The sequence below is a fragment of the Aquarana catesbeiana genome, linkage group LG05, assembly GCF_042186555.1.
Source record: "Aquarana catesbeiana isolate 2022-GZ linkage group LG05, ASM4218655v1, whole genome shotgun sequence".
Lineage (NCBI taxonomy): Eukaryota > Metazoa > Chordata > Amphibia > Anura > Ranidae > Aquarana > Aquarana catesbeiana.
The window spans coordinates 54,123,320-54,143,813 of record NC_133328.1 but is presented as its reverse complement, the minus strand read 5'-3'; the positions used below and the strand labels follow the sequence as shown (position 1 = coordinate 54,143,813).

Sequence of the window (20,494 nt, the reverse complement as noted above, 5' to 3'; positions counted from 1 at the left end):
GATAGCTGCAGAATCTGCGGTTATTTACGCCACTTTCTGCTCCCTCCCCGCTGCCTGCTGGGAAACACACGGGTCCCAGAGGCAGCAGGGACCATCCGTATTGCGCTGCGCGACTCGCGCATGCGCAGTAGGGAACCGGGAAGTGAAGCCGCACGGCTTCATTTCCTGATTCCCTTACCGAAGATGGAGGCGGCAGCACCCGAGGACGGAGAGACGGTTCGGCCTCGGGTGCCGACATCGCGGGCGCCCTGGACAGGTAAGTGTCCATGTTTTAAAAGTCAGCAGCTGCAGTATTTGTAGCTGCTGACTTTTTAAAAAAAATTTTTCGGCGGCGCTCCGCTTTAACTACTTCAGCCCCGGAAGGATTTACCCCCTTCCTGACCAGAGCACATTTTGCGGTTCGGCACTGCGTCGCTTTAACTGACAATTGCGCAGTCATGCGACGTTGCACCCAAACAAAATTAACGTCCTTTTTTTCCCACAAACAGAGCTTTCTTTTGGTGGTATTTGATCACCTCTGCGTTTTTTATTTTTTGCGCTATAAACAAAAAAAGAGCGACAATTTTGAAAGAAAAGCAATATTTTTTACTTTTTGCTATAATAAATATCCCCAAAAAATATATAAAAAAAACTATTTTCTTTCTCAGTTTAGGCGATATGTATTCTTCTACATATTTTTGGTAAAAAAAAATCCCAATAAGCGTATATTGATTGGTTTGCGCAAAAGTTATAGCGTCTACAAAATAGGGGATAGTTTTATGGCATTTTTATTATTCATTTTTTTTTTTATTAGTAATGGCGGTGATCTGTGATTTTTATCATGACTGCAACATTATGGCGGACACGTCGGACACTTTTGACACCATTTTGGGACCATTGTCATTTATACAGCGATCAGTGCTATTAAAATGCACTGATTACTGTGTAAATAACACTGGCAGGGAAGGAGTTAAACACTAGGGGGCGATCAAGGGGTTAAGTGTGTCTTAGGGAGGTGTTCTAACTGTGGGGGGGGGGGGGTGGGCTACCACTGACATGACAGCGATCACTGCTCCCGATGACAGTGAGCAGTGATCTCTGTCATGTCACTAGGCAGAACGGGGAAATGTCTTGTTTACAAAGGCATCTCCCCGTTCTCCCGCACCGTGACACGACTGCGGGCTCCCGGCGGGCATCAAGTCTGCGGGCACGGTCACGGATGAACGCGGCGGACGCGTGCCCACAATGCCACGATTTAAAGGGGACGTACCTGTACTCCCGTTTACCCAGCCGTGCCATTGTGCCGACGTACATCGTCATGCGCTGGTCGGCTAGTGGTTAATGTTGCACACTATAGTTTTTTTTTTTTAGAAACTTACAGCACAACGGAATGATTCTATGAACAAATTCAGGAGTATCTGGACATGGATAGATCAGTAGAGTCTGTAGGGTTGATTTACTAATAGCAAATAGACTGAGTTTGCGCTTTGCAAAGTGCAATTGCTCCGAAGCTTAGTAAATGAGGTAAAGCTTCACTTTACAAAGAATACCCAATCAGATGCAAGGAAATTTTAAAAACCCAGTATTTTTGCTTTCACATGATTGGATAATGGAAGTCAGCAGAGCTTCTGCTCATTTACTAAGCTCTGGAGCAACTGTGCACAGTCTATTTACCCTTAAATCAACCCCTTTTTGACACTATGGGGTTGATTTACTAAAGGCAAATAGACTGTGCACTCTGCAAGTGCAGTTGCCCCAGAGCTTAGTAAATGAGAATCAGAAGCTCTGCTGATTTCCATTATCCAATCATGTGCAAGCAAAAATTTTTGTTTTTTTGTTTTTTTTGTTTTCCTTGCATATGATTGGATATTCTTTGCAAAGTGAAGATTTACCCCATTTACTTAGCTCTGGAGCAACTGCACTTTGTAAAGTGCACAGTCTATTTTCCCATAGTAAATCAACCCCTATGAGCCCATTCCAACCCTGTGCTCTCCACATATGACTGGGGGGAAATGGGGTGGAGTATTGTTCTATGCCTCCATTGTCCATTCCCAGTCAGGAATCTCCTACTTACCTAGGCTTCATCTCTTTTCTCATTGTCCCTACCCTTCCCTCCCTCCACCCTTTGTATCCCTTCCTACCCCCAATCCTTTTTCTTCTCCGCCTCTTTTTTTTAGTTCCCCTTCGTCTTCTTTCTTTACTGCCAAAATACATTTGTTTTTCCCCAAGCACTACTTCACACACCTTGAGTGTAAAATTAAGTCATTCTTCCCATACACCATAGATGGCCCATTTGGACCTACACTGCTTCACAGAACATTCCTTGTTCCTTTTGCTCTTTTAAATGAAATGTGACCTTATGCCATGTATTGAGATGTAACAATGCTTTCAGATGGTAATGTTCTTTCTACTATTGCCACTTACTTATGTTTAATCTATTTGTATGGTTTCTCTTTGAAAACTTCACAAAACTAACAAAAATCTATTGAATAAAAAAGTTTTGGATTTTATAACCAAAGTAGTGGGTAACATCATTTAAATAAGGTTGAAAAAAAGACACAGGTCCAATCCAATACATGTGTGTATGAGCGTGTGATTTTTATTCTCCAACAATTCTCATAGCCCTGTATATTCTGCTTCCTGAGAAAGACATCTAAAAGTTTTTTGAAGTTGTCGACACTCTCAGCTAGTACCACTTCCTGGGGGGGGTCACTTTTTTACTGCTCTAACAGTAAAGAACCCTTTCCGCAATCCAAGGTTAAATCTCCTTTCTTCTAACCTCAAATTGTGTCTGCGTGTCCTTTTTAGGGACCTTAGAGTAAACAATTTTTAAGAGTTACTGAAATCACCTTTGATATATTTGTACAATGTAATCTTCTGGTGGTATTCAATCACCACTCGACTTTTTATTTTTTGCTAAACAAACAAAAAAAAACCTGAAAATTTTGAGAAAAAAAACAAAAAAAAAGTTTTTCTTAGTTTCTGTTATAAAATTGTGCTAGCGGGTAATTTTTCTCCTTCACTGATGTGCCTTGATGAGGCTGCACTGATGGGCACTGATAGGCTGCACTGATGGGCACTGATGGGCACTGATAGGCTGCACTGATGGGCACTGATATGTGGCACTGATGGGCACTGATAGGCAACACTGATGGGCACTGATAGGCAACACTGGCATCACTGATGGGCACTGATTGGCACTGATAGGCGGCCCTGATGGGCACTGTTGGGGCTGCACTGATCATCAGGACACTTTCACGCTAGCTGGTTATCGGCTCTCTCCTCTCCTCACGCTGTGACAGCCTGAGGAAAGGAATGCTGATAACCGGCAAGTGTGTTTTTACATCATGATCCACTGTTATTTTGACACAGCTGATCACATAGTAAAGAGCCGCTGTGATTGGCTCTTTACCCCGAGCTGTGATCAGCTGTCTGGAGGACCGCAGCGGGCGCGAACACAGGAGGATGTCATATGATGCCCTCCCAGAACTGGCCGACTGCACTGTAGCCGTCATTTTGCTATAGCGCGGTCGGCAAGTGGTTAAAGCCCGATTAAAGTCTCACACTTTTTTTCTTCAATTATAGTCCTGTACTGCTACTTGTTATGTTTTTTAAATGATTTTTATTTGGAAATGCCTTCAAATACCTTTTCCTTTTAATGCAAATGCACTTCCTTTTCTCCCGTTCCAGTGGTCTGTGTTGGCATAGATAAGTAACAGACACTCCCCCCAAATCAGAAGTTTTTTTGGCCATACTTCTCTTGTGGGTCATAGGAGTGCACTTAGGCCCCTTCACATAGGCATTATCTGTTTTGTCACATTTTTTCAAAGAAAAAACTGATTCAGTTTACATCAGACGTGAAGCTGTGGCTTGGCCCCGCCCCCTCTCTCCTCATTGGCTCACTGGCTGTGATTGACAGCAGCAGGAGCCAATGAGGAGGCAGAGTCCCTGGAGAGCCAATGCTCTGGTGCACATCGCTGGATCGAGATTGGAGCTCAGGTAAGTATTGGGGGGGGGGCTGCTGCACACAGAAGGTTTTTACCTCCATGCATAGAATGCGTGAAGGTAAAAAACCTTCAGCCTTTAGAACCACTTTAATAAATGAACTGAAGTCCATGGTTCATTTCTTTGAATCTTTTTAGTTTAAATCTTCACAGCATCTGTAATATTTACCATTTTTTTTTTCTTCAAGACGAAATACAAAGAAGCTGGAAAGAAAGGATTGTCCAACCCCCTGTACATGCAGATGCCAGCAACATTGGACAGCGTCTTCGCAAAACAAGTATCCCAGCTCCAGAGCGAGGTATCATCAACAAAATATTTTAATCCGGATCTTTCTGTCAACAAGATCCAGAGTATAAACAGTAAATTCTTACGTCCATGTGCAACTGGCCTGAAACATACATATCCAATGAAGTGGCGTTGGAAAGGAAATTAGGCTGTTCACTTTGCAAGGGAAATTGCTCTTTGCAAGGGAATTTTCCCCAGAGCTTAGCGAATGTGGTGAAATTACACCCAGTAAAGAATACCCATTTATGTGCAAGGAAAATAAAAACTGCATTTTTGCTTGCACATGATTGGATGATGGAAGTCAGCAGAGCTTCATCTCTTTCACTTAGCTCTGGGGAAAATTCTGAGTGCAAAGTGCAACTTTACTTGCAAAATGAACAATCTGTTTGTCTTTAGTGAACCTAACCCATAGGGGATGATTTACTAAAGGCAAATATACTGTGCACTTTGCAAAATGCAGTTGCAAGAGCAGTTGCTCTCATCATCCAATCATGTGGAAGCATGTGATTGGGTATTCTTTGTAAAGTGAAACTTTAACTCATTTACTAAGCTCTGGAGCAACTGCACTTGCAGAGTACAACTGTACTTTGTAAAGTCTATTTGACTTTAGTAAATCAACCCCATTGTCTCTTTAAAGCGAGATTACCAGTCTTCTTGAGGTGGATACATAAAGTGTAACAAAAGGGCTGAAATATTTTTCTGATGTATTGCCCATTTGTAAAATGCCCAGGAATTTAATCACATGATCTCTGCTGAAAGAGGAACCATTTTTTTTAATCCTTATGCTGTTAGCTTTACTAAATAAATAGGAAGGTAGATTATATTTACTTGTCTTTAAACTTTTTTTTAAATTTCTTCAGTTGCTTCCTGGTTTTCATTCTAGGCCAAAATGATGTCATATACAGTAAAACCTTGGTTTAAGAATAACTTGGTTTGAGAGCGTTTTGCAAGACAAGCAAAATGTTTAAATAAATTTTGACTTGATATACAAGTAGCGGCATGTCACAACTGAGTATGAAAAAGAAGAGAGGCGCCTCTAAGTGTAGCAACATGGTTACATTTAATGAAGGCACAACATTTAGCAACTCACATGGTTGATGATTAAAAGAGGCACATCTAAGTATGCAGGCATCCAGGGTAAAGCGGTCCACATAGACCATCCTCCGCACCACCATCAACGTCATCCCTTCCATGCTGCGCTCCACAAGTGCTCCAAGCTTTGCTTTCACATCGCTGTACTGCAGGGTAGTCTTTCCGGTCACGATTGCAGACTGACAGCGGTGAGAGCCGACGGTGAGGAGGATGGTCTGTGTGGACAGCTTTACACTGGATGCCTGCATATTTAGATGTACACTTAGAGGCGCCTCTCTTCTCTTTTATACTCTGTAGCTCCTGCTGGATTTTGCTTCTAATCCCCTTGTGGAAGCTTCCATTTGTGGATGGACATTTTATGGTTACACAACCTATCACATTGCTATAATCTTTTTTTATGGACTATAAACTGAAGGACTTATGAATAAATGGTTGTAGAACAAACCATTTGAGTTTCCATTATTTCTTATGGGGAAATTTGCTTTAATATACAAGTGCTTTGGATTACAAGCATGTTTCTGGAACGAATTATGCTCGCAATCCAAGGTTTTACTGTATATCCCAGGAGTCTTTCATGGGCATTTTTTTTCCTTCATCTGGAGGAGTGACTTTCTCAGCTAAGCACACCCTCATGTCTGCATGTCTGAGCTAAGGGCTGATGGAATACAGGAAGTAAACGCTACCCTTACCCAAGATGGCCACGGCTAGAAATGTAAGGGGGGGTGTTTTTCAAAGTGATTTCTTAACAAAATAAAGCATGGAGACATGGATGGATGGGTGGGTTTGCTTCGATCTGTGATCCTCATCTTCAAAAGAGATCACATGATGGAATACCTATGCTTTGGTCTGTGTCGAATTGAGTCTAGAACAACATGTTCTCTAGGAAAGGCATTTCAATCTACATATTATTATTCATTTGTTCATCCCAGCAAAACTGTTACTGTAGCTTGAAAATAATATTGAGATTTAGGTTTGCTTTAAAAAAAAAAAAAAAAAAAAAAATATATATATATATATATATATATATATATATATATATATATATATATATATAATATATATATATATATATATATATATATATATATATATATATATATATATATATATATATATATATATATATAGTCTGTATTACTTACGGAATGTTGACTTTTATTTTACTTGTTGGCTAACAACTCAAGTGGCAAAAACAAACACTGGCAGACACCTTGCGGAGTCAGTTGGCGGACTGTGGCACGGCTCTCAGCCACAGAAGAATCTTTGTTACGGATAGCTGCATGTTGTACTTCTGCCAGGTTTCTCAGGCAACACCTGAAAAAAAAAGTCTATACACGATTAATAAATACTGGCCTTATGTCATAAGCTAAATCCCCCCTAGTGACCATTCAAAACTGCATTAAAAAATATATATTTTTAAGAGTTTATAAATTAAACTTTAAGTGTTTCTTGGATTTTTATAATTTGGGGGAGAAAAGATCATTAATTAGGCCTGAAAAGGTTTTGTAGCTGTGTCTAGGATTTATGTTTCCTGTTAGGTTAAAGCATGATTTTTTTTTTTTTTTTGTTCGGTTTAATCAGGGTTTTAGAAATAATGAGCATATAGAGAAGAATCTCTTCTTTAATCCTTTCATGCCCAGAGGTCTTGGAAGTCTAGTTGCCACATTTTGGAGCATCGGGATAATTTTCACATACAACACCCTTTCGGGTCTGCTGGATTCCTGTGTCCACCGCTATGGAGCCATGCATTGGCCCGTACATCACTACTGTGTCCTGCATTGATGGAGGGGACAGGGGATAGAACCACAGAGTGGTGAGGGCCACAGGCATCCAACGTTCCTGGATGTGTGTCCGGTGTAATGATTTGGTTGGTGGCTTTGTTCTGCAGGAGACTTCGTTAGGTGCACTGAAATGTATTTGTTGGTTTATAGAAGTACTTTGAAGAGCCCTTTGATTCTTGGTTTTCAGTGTAGTATAATAGTGTATACAGGGATTTTTTTCAGCGGGAACGCGGGGGAACGCAGTTCCGGCACCTCCACCACTGAATGTATGTAATGGCAAGGAGTGCTGGGTTGTTCTACAGTGTCTATTGATGCTGGCTGCTGATGGATCTATTGTTGCTGGAGGGGATCTATTTCTGCAGAAGGGTTGATTGCTGCTAGGAAGGTCTATTGTTGCTGGTGGGGGATCTATTGTTTCTGGGGTGAGTCTTATGTTCCTGGGGGGTCAGTTATCGCTGGGAGGGATTTACTGTTGAGGGAGCAGTCTATTATAGCTGGCTGCTAGAGGGTCTATTGTTGCTGAGTGGTATTTTGTTGTAGGAGGTCCATTGTTGCAGTGGGGGGGGGGGATATTGTTGCTGGTGGATCTATTGTTGTTGGCTGTGGGGGTTTTCTTGTTATCAATAACAAATTCCATACAAATTACTTAGTACCACAAATGTTACTTGGTTCTGTATTCTCTAAAAGGGGCAGTGCTGGGAGGTGGGTAGGGGATGGAACCAAGGACTGGTGCTCAGAGGTAGGTAGGGGCAAAGACAATGGGTAACTCCCAAAAGGGGGAGTTCCTGCACCTATTCTCTGAGAAAAAAAGCCCTGAGTGTATGTAAATCCTAACAACAAACAACATTTTGTTATATCTGTTCAACAAATACAAAAAATGCCCATTGGATTCAACCTAGACCCCCTAAGTACTCTAGGGGGTAGTGTGTCAGTTGGGAATACCCATTCAATCCTGCCCCAGCTCTACACTCTTTACCACCAATGTTTCCCCCTATCCCAAGTTGATTCAACAAAACCATCTATCTGCATTCCCTTCCTCATCACATCCCTCCAAATAACTCATATATTATAAGCTGATTTCTATCTCCCTCTTTTCACTCCACATTGTACCCATACACTCATACCATCTGCTTGTGGCAAGTTCAACATATCTTTTATGCACCCTTTTTCTGTGAACTATTTTCCAAACATTACAAAATGTAAAATCTTCTATGTCATGGAAATATCTATAATCTCTTTTGACAATGAAAATTGTTGCAGATTCCCTTTGTAAAACCAATAAACAAAGTGAATAATAAAAAAATACCAGTTGATCATTCTAAAAATCCAGTCAACAAAAAACTTCCTGTGGACGTTGACTCTTATCAGTAAATATTGTTCCCAGTTCTCCCTGTGGAATACAGAACCTTTCCTCATTATAATCCTTACTTACTATGGTCCTAACACACTTTCTGTACTAGGGTGACTACCCTGTAAGTCCATAGACACTCACAGTGTATGAGTGTAGTACAGGACTGGGACTGGTGTAGGCAGGTGCAGGCTACTTTCTCCACTGCAGGTGGCGCTCAACTGCAGCGGCAATGCAGGGGAGAGGAAGTCAAGAGGAACATGGTTCCTCTATGGTTTACAGGGTCACTGGGGAAACTATCCGATTGGATGCTTCCACCCCATGTGACTCTAGCAGGCATCTTGGGTCAGACAGAGCCTATTTAAGGCCCTGGCTCCCAGGCATCGTATCGCATGCATTTTGGGTGTGAGTAGTCTAGGGACAGATCATCCATCTGACAGGGACAGTGATTAGCAGCAGGGAGAGGTTCCTGACAAGTAGGGAAAGGATAGGGACACACCATCCTACCTGGAACACTCCTTATTTGAGTCCGGACCGGCTAGGTCTCATTCCGCTCCTCGAGACAGATGCTGTCGGCACATCTGAGACCTGCTCTGCTACACGTTGCCATTACTTGCCATGAGAGTTCGTTCCCGGTTGGGTGCCTTCCCGCCGGGTCTGTTGTGAATTACTGGGTTCTGCATTAGTGCAAGTTCTGTGCGGTGTCTGTGTAATTACTGCCGCCACACCGTGCTGCACCTCCCCACACAAAAAATGTGTTACTGGTAGGATCTCCAAATAATAATCAAAAAATAAAAAAGCTTGAAACAAGAAAACGAATGCAGCCACCACATCTAAGTCCTGGTAGGCTTCAATATGTTATATATACAAAATAATTCTGCGCTGCCAGAGGAGAAACAAGCAGCTAACACAACCAACAAGATGTAAACAATACAGAGACAAAATAAGTGTAGCGCTATGAAAAAAAAGGTCCAATGTAAAAATCTTTAAACTGACAGTTCAAAATATAGTTGCCAAAGGAAGGACATCCTTAGGGAAGAGATGAGAAATCTTCAGGAACTGAACACATCAAGTATGTAAACCATCTGGAGTAGAAACATGCACCACACCACCCAAAAGTGAAGAGGCTTACCAGAATCGGTGGACCCAACAGGGCATACGCCGAGTGGGGTCAGACAAGCTTAGGTGGTGATGGACTACTGGTGGCCCGGGAGGGCGATGTTGATGGCTTCAATATGTTAAATTTTTGTTCTTGGGTTTAGCTACACAATAATGCATGCAACAGGACAGTGTGGCAGCTTTGAATACCCCCCTCAGCGCACCCAACATGATCTGGAGGTTTTCAAAGGCACAAAGCCGTATTACTAGTTTTCCAAACCTGACAGGTTCACTTTAACGGGTGAGTAAACTAAAAGTTACTTTATGAAAGAGAGGTTCTGTTAACTTTTGCCTATGTCAATGGAAGATTAGACACATTTTTTTTTATTACATTTTCTAACAAGAATCTTACTCTGAACACCCTGTCTTAGAATTATCCTAGTTTAAAGTTTCAAAGTGTTTGGGCTCGAGAACTTTGAACCTGGACATGTCTCCGTATCCATAAGAGGTTCCTGGAAGCCTCAGGGAGGTTGAGTCTCTTGTCCTGCCAAATATTAAAACGAAAGACTAAAAGTCAACTCCTTGTGATGTATTATAGCACATGCTTTGTCTTCTGTCCCCTCCAATATGACACACAGGGTTTTCTTTTTTAAATGCTACATTAATTTACAAGGCTTCAGACAAATGTGGCAGGCACATTTCACGGGAAAGCCATCTGCTGAAGAAAAATGAACCACAGACAACTACGTCGATAGAAGAGCTTTCTCTTTGTCATTGTAAAAATGAAGGATACTTTTGGCAATGCGAATATTTTCTCTGTCATAAATAAGGATTGTGTGTATAAAGCGCTGGCATACAATTAGTCATGAAATGGACACTATATTACTTATTTCACACTCACATGACATCACTGAAATAAAGTTCAGCTGGAATTGGCTTAAATGATGGCTCTGGCGGTGAAAGTAATTTTCCCATAACTTGATCTAATGGTAAATTTTTTTTTCACTAGCTGTAATCAGGTGCAGGAACTCATCCTTTCTAAATCACCCCTTTTTTCCGCCCCTACCCATCTCTGATCACCGTTTCTTGGTTCCACCCCTCTACCCACCTCCCATTACTGCCCTTTTAGAGAATACAGAACCAAGTTTAATTTTGTGGTGGTATGGAATTTGTTTATGATAACAAGAAAAGCAGTAAAAATAGAACCCTGAGTAACAATAGAGCCCCTTCCAGCAACAACACCCCCCCCAACAACAATGGACTAAACAAAATCCCCCTGGTAGCAACAATAGACCCCCGGCAGCAACAACAGATCTCCCCACAGCCAGAATCAATAGACTCTCAGGCCGCCAGCAACAATAGACCTCTCTCTCAACAGTAGATCTCTCCTAGCAATAACTGACCCCCCAGCAATATAAGGCACCTAGGTTCAGGACAAAGGGTGGGCAAGAGGGACGGCTGCCCTGGGTACAATGGTTTATTGCAGGGATGTGGGTGCCCTGACCCTAAGGGAAAGTAGGAGGTGCATTTCGCCCTGGGCGCTGGATAGCCTTGTCCTGACACTGAAGGTCTACCAGCAACAATAGACCCCCCTGCAAAAATAGATCCCCTCCAGCTAGAATAGATCCCTCAGCAGCTGGCATCAATAGACAATGCAGCACACCCTAGCACCCTTTACCATTACATACAGTCAGTGCTGGAGGTGCCGGAACTGTGTTCCCCCCACGTTAGCATTAAAAAAAAAAAAAGCCCTGGCTGAAATATTGCATCCCTAAATATGCAGAGTTTATAGGTTTATGTAGATTGAGGGAAAGGATAATCAGAAGATTCACAGAGAGGCTGTGCTGAATAAAAGGTGCAGGGTATGATAATGGCTCATAGCTTGGGAAGAATTTTGCTTGTTGCTTATGTAATGTGGCTTTGACTACTTAAGGAGCCGCTGGAATCTTTGGGTTCTCCTACCATTTCCAGTGATGACCAGCCCAATACCTGGACTCAACCGCCGACACAACAGTACCAATCGAATGGGCTTTATTAAAGCAGGAACAAGGCCCGCAACGAAGTTCAGTTGAGCAAAGGCACCAAATAATACAGCATTAACACAACTTTAGCACAAGCAATTTCCAGGCAGGATAAATTAAGACAAAATAAACATGATGTAGAGTGGCTTATCTATTGCTATATGGCCCTGCCTAAACCAATGGCAAGTAAAGGATTAGCTACAGGGCACTGGACCCCTTTAACGCTTTGTGGAGTGCTCACTCTACAATGAGAGCACTTGTAATCCACAGAAAAAAGTAACAATGATGTTATCCCCTTTGGTAGAACTTCTCTAATAGTAGCAAAGTGTTAGCAAACAGCAGACAACTAAATACAAAGTGGGGGTTAATAGGCCTTTCACCACATTGATGCTCTGGTGAGGTCCTCCTGGGTACAGAATGCTACTAAATGGCCACTCCTACAGTCAATGTGAAGATGGATGGCAGTAGGTGGCACTACTTTCTTGCAGGATGATGATGGATGACGATTTGTAGTCTGCACTTTTTCTAGTGCATCTTCGCACTCTAGGAATGCCTTTGGGGAATGGGCCAGGCCAAAGGCAGCCTGTAATACCCTGGGTCTCCCTCCTCAAGCCTTCACTTTTCCTCTTCTCTGGCTGGCTTCTCTAGTGGTCCACATGGATCTGTGGAGAGCACACAATACCTGGCTCTCCCTGGTGCCTAGCAAGCCATTTCCGTGCTGGCTGGCTGCACTTTTGCTGTCCATTTTCCCTCCTCTCCCCACAGGGTCCCCAACACACACAGCCACTCCCCTGGCTCCCGGTAGGCCCCCTTTTCTCTCTCTCTGGTCGCTCTGCTCTGTAGGTCAGATGGGCTCCAGTCCAAGGCTGCGGCCATTCAGCATCCTTCTTGGTCTCCTGTCTCCCTGCACTCTGTCATGATCATGGTGGAGATGCTCTGCTGTGCTTCTTAAAGGGCCAGAAATACAGTAGCAACATTGAACCAATAAAAGCCAATCCAGCCAAAACGTTTGTTTTAGTTTTCAATAGAGTGGTTTAGTGTTCGAACATCAGTCATGTTTTTATTGCTACCTGTGTTCTTCTTGTTGAGATCTCCTCTTGTTTCCTGTCTCAGTGACAGGATGTTTCAGGTGTCATCGGGACAGGAAGTTAGGGCGGATCTCCAGAACAGGGACACAGGCAGCAGTAAAAACCAGGCAAATGTTCTAGCCCTCTAGTACTCAAATCACAAAGAAAAATGGGAATATTTGTGATAACCACCCAACTCAATGACACACACGGTATATAAAAGTATCTAAATTTTAGTTTTTTGCACAAAAAGAAGAGTGGAAGACACATATAGATTTTCCTTGTTTAAAACCATAAGGAAAGGAGACATTTACAATCTCATAGCTGCATATCAAACATCATAAATTGTAATACATATAGTAATTTTACTCTAAAAAACCTAAAATAAAAAGCTTATGTGTTTTTATATATTTTTAATGCATTTTTGGTGCGTTATCTGAATTCCTGACTCCCAGCATGCACCTGTAAAACGTGAACATGTCACTGAAAAAATGCACCAAAAATGCACTGCAGGTACTTTTTCAATGCTTTTTCCATTCATTTCAATAGGGAGGTGCATTTTTGGAGCGCTTTTTAAACATGCACCAAATATACAGCATGCAGGACTTTTAAAAACCCGCAGCGCATTGATGTGAAACATTCCATAGGATTTACAGAGATACATTTTTTATGCATTTTTGTGCTGCTGTTTAAACACCAAAATTGCATCAAAAACTGATCAATGTAAAAGGGCCCTAACACATTACTTAGCACACACACACTTAACATAAAATAATATCTCTAACACTAGTCCATTTTCATAGCTCCCAACTGTCCCTGATTTGGAGCAATGTCCCTCTGTCCCTCTTTCCTCCTCATTTGTCACTCATTTTGGTCTGATCTATATAGTTGTATATAAAATGCACTTTTTATCTTTCAAAAAGTGTTTCCCAGTGCTAAACCTTTCACCCAACTTATAAATTGCTGCATTTGTACATTTTAAAAGCCAATATAAAGGAATAGTAGTGGTACAAAAAAGCCCTTGTGGATTTAATTAACATTTTTTTGGGTTAATTCTCCTTTAAGGGGGTGTGGCAGGGGTGTGTCCTATGCCTACATACATTTGTTAGTAGGTGTCCCTCATTCCCATGTCAAAACGTTGGGAGGTATGTGTTTCAAGTCATTCCTTGCTCTGAGAAAGCTCCAACCTGATCAAAAAATACTTCTGCTGCAATTAAAAGAGAATTAAATTTAGCTGCAATCACTCCATGATTATCTTCGATTAATCACTCACATTTGTAGTATTGGAGCTGAAGATTGTGTAAAGTAGCTCTTGTAGTTTGGGCTTGAGATGACTTATCTTTTTTTTTTTTTTTTTGTGCAGTTTCTATACAAGCAGAAACATGATGCAGAAAAGGGGAAATCGAATTATGCGCAAATGCTCGAGCCTCCTGATTTGAAGCATGCAAAAGAAGTAAACAAACACCAGAGCAATGTGAGTAACTACAATTTTTATTTCACAAATCTGAAATTTTAGAACAACTAATATACAAAACGAATCAGAATAAATGAAATGAAAAGAACAAATCATTCTAACATAACAAATATGACGAAGGGAAATGATTAACATAACAAATTAATCTGAAATTAAACTAAACAAATTTTTCTGTCGTGCACATCTATAGTCCCGTTCGCGTCTATTGGGACGTAGTTGCTGCACAGAGACAGCCGCTGGTCCCAGTTTGACAGATGTGGGGGTGCGCGTCCCGGAACGCACACTGTCTGTGTTCAGGGACGCGTGAGAGAGAGAAGGGGGTGAGAGAGAGGGGGGTGAGAGAGAAGGGGGTGAGAGAGAGGGGGGTGAGAGAGAAGGGGGTGAGAGAGATGGGGGTGAGAGAGAGAAGGGGGTGAGGGGGGGTGAGAGAGAAGGGGGTGAGAGAGAGGGGGGTGAGAGAGAAGGGGGTGAGAGAGAGGGGGGTGAGAGAGAGAAGGGGGTGAGAGAGAGGGGGTGAGAGAGAGGGGGTGAGAGAGAAGGGGGTGAGAGAGAGGGGGGGTGAGAGAGAAGGGGGTGAGAGAGAGGGGGGTGAGAGAGAGAAGGGGGTGAGAGAGAGGGGGGTGAGAGAGAAGGGGGTGAGAGAGAGAAGGGGGTGAGAGAGAGGGGCGTGATAGGGGGAATGAGAGAGAGAAGGGGGTGAGAGAGAGGGGGTGAGGGAGAGAGGCAGGGTGAGAAAGCGAGAGGGGGTGAGAGAGAGAAGGGGGTGAGAGAGAGACGGCTGGGAGAGAGAGGGTGAGGGAGAGAAGCAGGGTGAGAAAGTGAGAGGGGGAGAAAGAGAAAGGGGGGGAGAGGTGGGGTGAGAGAGGAAGGGGGAAGAGATAGGGGGAGAGAGGGGGGTGGGAGAGAGGGGGGTGGGAGAGAGGGGGTTGAGAGAGAGGCAGGGTAAGAAAGCGAGAGGGGGTGAGAGAGGAAGGGGGGAAGAGATGGGGGGAGAGAGCGGGGGTTAGAGATGGAGGAGGAAAAGTGATGGAGGGAGAGAGAGGGAGGGTTGAAAGGTGGTGGTGAGAGAAAGGGGGGCTCCCCTATCCCTCCCATACTACACCAGGAGACTCTCCCAACCCCCCCAATAAAAAACGACACCCCCCCAACTAAAAAACTACACCAGACTCTCACCTTCCCACAGCCTGCCAGCTCCTTTTTACCAGCTGTGTGTAGCAAAGCTGCCGAGGCACGATCACAGCCCATAACTCCGATAGATGTCTATGGAAATTGCACCCACAAGTCACCAAAAGTAGTACAAAAACTACTTTTGGGAATCAGTGCAGTGCTGCAAATGCGGCGTCCCACCGATTCGGACGTTGCCATTGCTGTCAATTGTCATCGATTTGGCATGCGATTTGACATGCCAAATCACTCCAATGTGAACCAGGGCTTAAGATCAGTGAGACTCCTGAGTTCCTTCACAGGGGCATCTGACCACCTCCTAAGCTGCATTAAGCTGCTTCTGCATTCTCAATGACTTGTATGGGGAAAAGAAATCAACACCGACATTAACAAAGTGACTTTTTGCCCATGAGAAATAGTTTTTTGAGTGTGATAAGTATATTACACATGCAACAGAAATTTTTATTGTGTGTACTGATATTTCTGGCACTAATCCTTTAATGCAAATAACAAGCGGCCTGTTTTTATAAGGAATGTACTGGGTGCAGGGCGATTTCTAAACATGGCCCTGCTGGGGTGTTGCCACCGCAGTGTAATATATTCTGCTTAATGTACTGAGCCATGGGAAAATATAAAGGCGTTTTTATCAGGCAGAGCATCATGTGCACATCCATTCTTCCAGTCAGATGTGGTGAGGTGCTAACACCTGCTGTGAAAAACATCGGCGTGAATTGACAGAGACGCAATCAGCTATTTTTACCGCTCATCTCTGACGGGCACGGAAGGAGCACATTTGTCCTCGATATTTATACGTCTAATTAGAGCCTACATTTCAGGGGGGAATTTACAGAATAAACAGGAGTTTATTTAACTGTGAATTAAAAAACTGCTGCATCAGTGCTTGTACCCGGTGATTGTGTCCTCATGCATTGTGTAGCATTTCTAGTTTTGTGAGAATTATAGATAACAGGCACAGCAAATTTATATTAGAATAAAGTTCTCCTCCAAGTTCAGAGGTGGCTTGTCAGAGAAAGAACACGCAATAACTGTATATACAAAAAATGTATATTGTACACAATGTGATATGAGCCACAATTGCTAAAAAGGTGGCTCTACATTAACATACGAATACATAAATAACAATATATTTAAATCAATATATTTTTTTAAAAATAACATGTCATACTAATTTGCTCTGTGCAGTGGTTTTGCACAGAGCAGCCCCGATCCTCCTCTTCTCGGCACTCCTGACCCTCCCTCCTGACAAGTGCCCCAAGAGCAAGCAGCTCTCGTGCACATCGCCGGATCGAGAGGGGGCTCAGGTAAGTATTAGGGGGGCTGTGGGGTGGAGCAGCGCACAGAAGTTTTTTCTACCTTTGTGCATAGAATGCATGAAGGTAAAAAAAAAAAAAAAAAAACTTGTGCCTTTAGAACCTCTTTAAGTCTTATGTGAGAACCAAGATTCATATAAATATAACCCAACTGGACATCAAGCCTATTTTACCTTAATAATCACTCAAAGCTCATTGGCCAGTTTCATTTTCGTTTCTGTTGGATTTTTTTGTTTGGGATGGAGTGGAGAGGGATTAGAGCACTTGTCAGTTCCTATTGCTGTCTGTGTCCCTGTTAGGGAGATTCACCCTCTCTATTTGTCCTGTTTACCATTATCATTGAAAGTAAAAGAAAATCACAAATTTTGGCTTGTCCCCAGAAAAGTAATAGAGGGGAAATCTTCCAATGGGGACACTAATTCTGGTGACCTGAGGGACCCCAAAAGATTCCCTTAATTTGCAGGGATTTCCTCACTTCCTGTTTTGGATATAGGACAGGAAGTGAAGGTAAATCTCCCCAATGGGGCACATTTGGCAAAAATAAACCTTACAGGGGTTACTGTCTCTGGAAGGCCTTTAGCATTGAAGAATACCTCCTACCTCCAAACATCTTCTACTGTGGGCTCTGGATCCTACAGTCTGCCCCTCAATCAATAAGGGACTCAGTAGTGATAAGGGGACAGGCAAGAAGAGCCATGATGCAACCCTCCCTTTCCATACTTCCAAGTCAAACACATGGGAAGGACCTATATTACCATATCAAAGTAATTATTTGATAATTCTTGTTCTTAAAGTGTTTGTTACCCTAAAAAAAAGGATCTTGTTCCTTTAAAGCATGTTACACCGCACAGTGCTTGTGCTGTGTCAGTTGGCCCTTTGTCTCACCTGAAATATCTGGCTGACCCTGCCTGGCTCTCACCTCCCCCCTTTAAACTGACCACGGTTTATCATGGCTGCTGAGCCCTGACACTGTGGTCATTTTACGTGCCTCCGACATCCGCAGCTCTCCTCTGTCCTCCTCTACCCTACTCTCCCCCTCCCTCCCTGCCTGTCAGCTAGTGACAGTGCCCACCCATTCCCCTCTTGCTGCTGAAATTACTTTTACACAATCCTCTGTGTTTGATGAAGTAAGGTGTCTCCGTGTGTGTGCTTTATAAATATAATGCCATTCTATACCTTATTTTGGAGTTCCGGTCGGCGCACGCGTGACTGGCCGCCTCTCTCCTCCCGACTGACGTCAGCGGGGGATTCTCGGCCCCTCCCCATGCAGCTGTCAGATTAAGAGGAGAGAGGCGGCCAGTCACGTGAGTGCTCTGAAATAAAGTAAAGAAAGGCATTTGTTTTATAAAGCACACACACTGGGCACCTTACTTTGTCAAACTGAGAGGATTGTGTGAAGAGAGCAGAGAGACAAAGACAGTCCCCCGATGGGACCTTCCCTTTAACGCGTTTCCTTAGTTTGCTCTGAGTTACTTTGCTCTACTTTGCTTTGGCCCTGTTGGGTGAAAAGTGTTATGCCGCATACACACAATCGGACTTTCCGAAGGGAAATATTCGATATGAGCTTTTTGTCGGAAAGTCAGACCGTGTGTATGCTCCATTGAACATTTGCTGTCAGAATTTCTGCACACAAATGTTTGAGAGCAGGTTCTCAAATTTTCCGTCAAAAAAACTTGTTGTCGGAAAGTCCGATCGTGTGTACACAAGTCCGTCGCACAAAAGTTCCACGCATGCTCCGAATCAAGCAGAAGGAGCCGCACTGGCTATTGAACTTCTTTTTTCTCGACTCGTCGTACGTGTTGTACGTCACCACATTCTCACGTTCTGAATTTTTGGCCAACATTTGTGTGACCGTGTGTGTGCAAGACAAGTTTGAGCCAATATCCTTCAGAAAAAAATCCACGGTTTTATTGTCGGAAAATCCGATCGTGTGTACGGGGCATTAGAGGGGGGAGGTCTCATGGGCTGGGACTGTCTTTTGGCATTTATTTCTAATAAACCAGGATGTATGTGATGTCATTGGAGTGCGGTGTCTTTTTTTTCCTTCCTGCATCTCCTCCGACATGTTAATCCTAGTCATGACATTTGCCAATGTCCAATTGATCCCCCCAATTTAAATCAGCTAAATACATTCCCAGGTAGATTAAAACAAAAGTTGCTCAATGACTTATGCCGCGTACACACGGTCGGACTTTTCGTCTACAAAAGTCCAACGGACGCCAACGGACTAAAGCTGGCTGGTAATCCGTTCGTGTGTGGGCTTCCCCGGACTTTCAGCAGACTTTTTCAGCCTCAAATCCGACGGACTTTAGATTTGAAACATGCTTCAAATCTTTATGTCGTAACTACGACGGACCCGAAATCCGCTCGTCTGTGTGCTAGTCCGACGGACAAAAACCCATGCTAGGGCAGCTATTGGCTACTGGCTATGAACTTCCTTATTTTAGTCCGGTGTACGTCATCACGTACAAATCCGTCGGACTTTTGTGTGGTCGTGTGTAGGCAAGTCCGTTCGTTAGAAAGTCTGCTGCAAGTCCGCCGAAAGTCCGCCGGAAGTCTGTCGGACAGGCTGTCGGACTTTTGTAGACGAAAAGTCCGACCGTGTGTACGCGGCATTACAGTTCATTTTATTTCTAAGTCAGCTACAGCTTGAGTAGAAAAGCCTGCCCTTGTCAGCAGGTGCAGAGTGGGGCCCCTGCTCTCTATGGGAAAGCAGTGGTCTCATTACCAGCACTATACTTTCTATGCATATGCAATTAGGTTTTCTGAGACTCTGGACAGGGAAGACCTCCTCGTATTATCTTATGTAAATGCCTTATGCATCTGGAAGATTTGTGGCTTTGTAACTTTTGTGAATCATCATACAATACATATTTTTTTTTAAATTCCTAATAAAAAGTATTGAAAACCAAAGAAAACCAACCGTGAGATATTGAACACCTGTTTTTTAATGCACCCGGAATGTATGAAGCTGAATATATTTATACTGAAAGTTTAATTAGGCTTTAAAGGAATGTGTAATTCCTCCCAAGTTGTGTACCCACTCCCAACTCCGTGACTAATCAAAGAACTCTGTTGACATTTATGGAGGGGAGGACATGCGTCGTCTTCTGTAGCACGCCTTTTCGCTAATTTGTCGAGTTGTGATGCTTTTGTGCTGAAGCCCTGCATGATGCACTTAGAATACATTGACCTTCAGTTTCCAATTCAATGTAAAGACGATCAATAGTGCGATGGAGTATATGCAAAAATATTTGACAGCATCCGTGAAACAACCTGCATTAACACAAAGGTAATGATTTACTAAAACTGGAGAGTGTAAAATAGTGCAGCTTTGCATAAAAACCATACAGCTTCCAGTTAAGCTGGCCATACATTAAACAACTTTCTTGTTCAATTTCCATTAGATTTACCTTCAACTATGTAGTGTAAGGGTCTGCCTGACTTCACACAAATTGAAAGTGTTTAGGTTTGATCTCTTATTATATGGTTTTGGTAAATCTAAAGGAAAATTGTACAAGAAAGTTGTATAATGTATGGCCAACCTTAATTAAACAAGCTGAAATTAGAATGCTTTGGGCAATAAATCTGCTTGCTGCTGCCACAGAAGTTCCTTGGGCTGGGCAAGTGTTAGGGTTGAGGAGGGTAAGGCTCCTTTCACACTGACTGAGTCCGCCAGCGGATCCGTCTGCTGAGCAGGTGGATGACCGGTCCGTGTCCGCTACACTGATGCAGAGCAGACATAGACGCAGCCCGCTTTCCTCTATGGGCAGTCAGATGGAAACAGATCACCTGTCTGTTTCCATCTGACTGTCATCCGATCCACCAGACAGATGGGAAACGGATCCC

At 43.1% G+C, this 20,494-nt stretch overlaps 2 protein-coding genes across 3 annotated transcripts in view; both read left to right on the top strand.

Annotated features, from left to right (window-relative positions):
• The window catches only part of LOC141144255 (LIM zinc-binding domain-containing Nebulette), a 395,409-nt gene that overhangs the window by 277,279 nt on the left and 97,636 nt on the right, over window positions 1–20,494 (top strand). The window lies entirely within an intron of this gene.
• The window catches only part of LOC141144254 (uncharacterized), a 147,444-nt gene that overhangs the window by 56,928 nt on the left and 70,022 nt on the right, over window positions 1–20,494 (top strand). For both annotated transcript variants that reach the window (XM_073629750.1, XM_073629751.1), the window contains 2 exons: window positions 4,172–4,282; window positions 14,040–14,150. In XM_073629750.1, coding sequence (XP_073485851.1) covers window positions 4,220–4,282; window positions 14,040–14,150 — 174 coding nt within the window. In that variant the 5' untranslated portion in view covers window positions 4,172–4,219. The remainder of the gene's footprint in view (window positions 1–4,171; window positions 4,283–14,039; window positions 14,151–20,494) is intronic.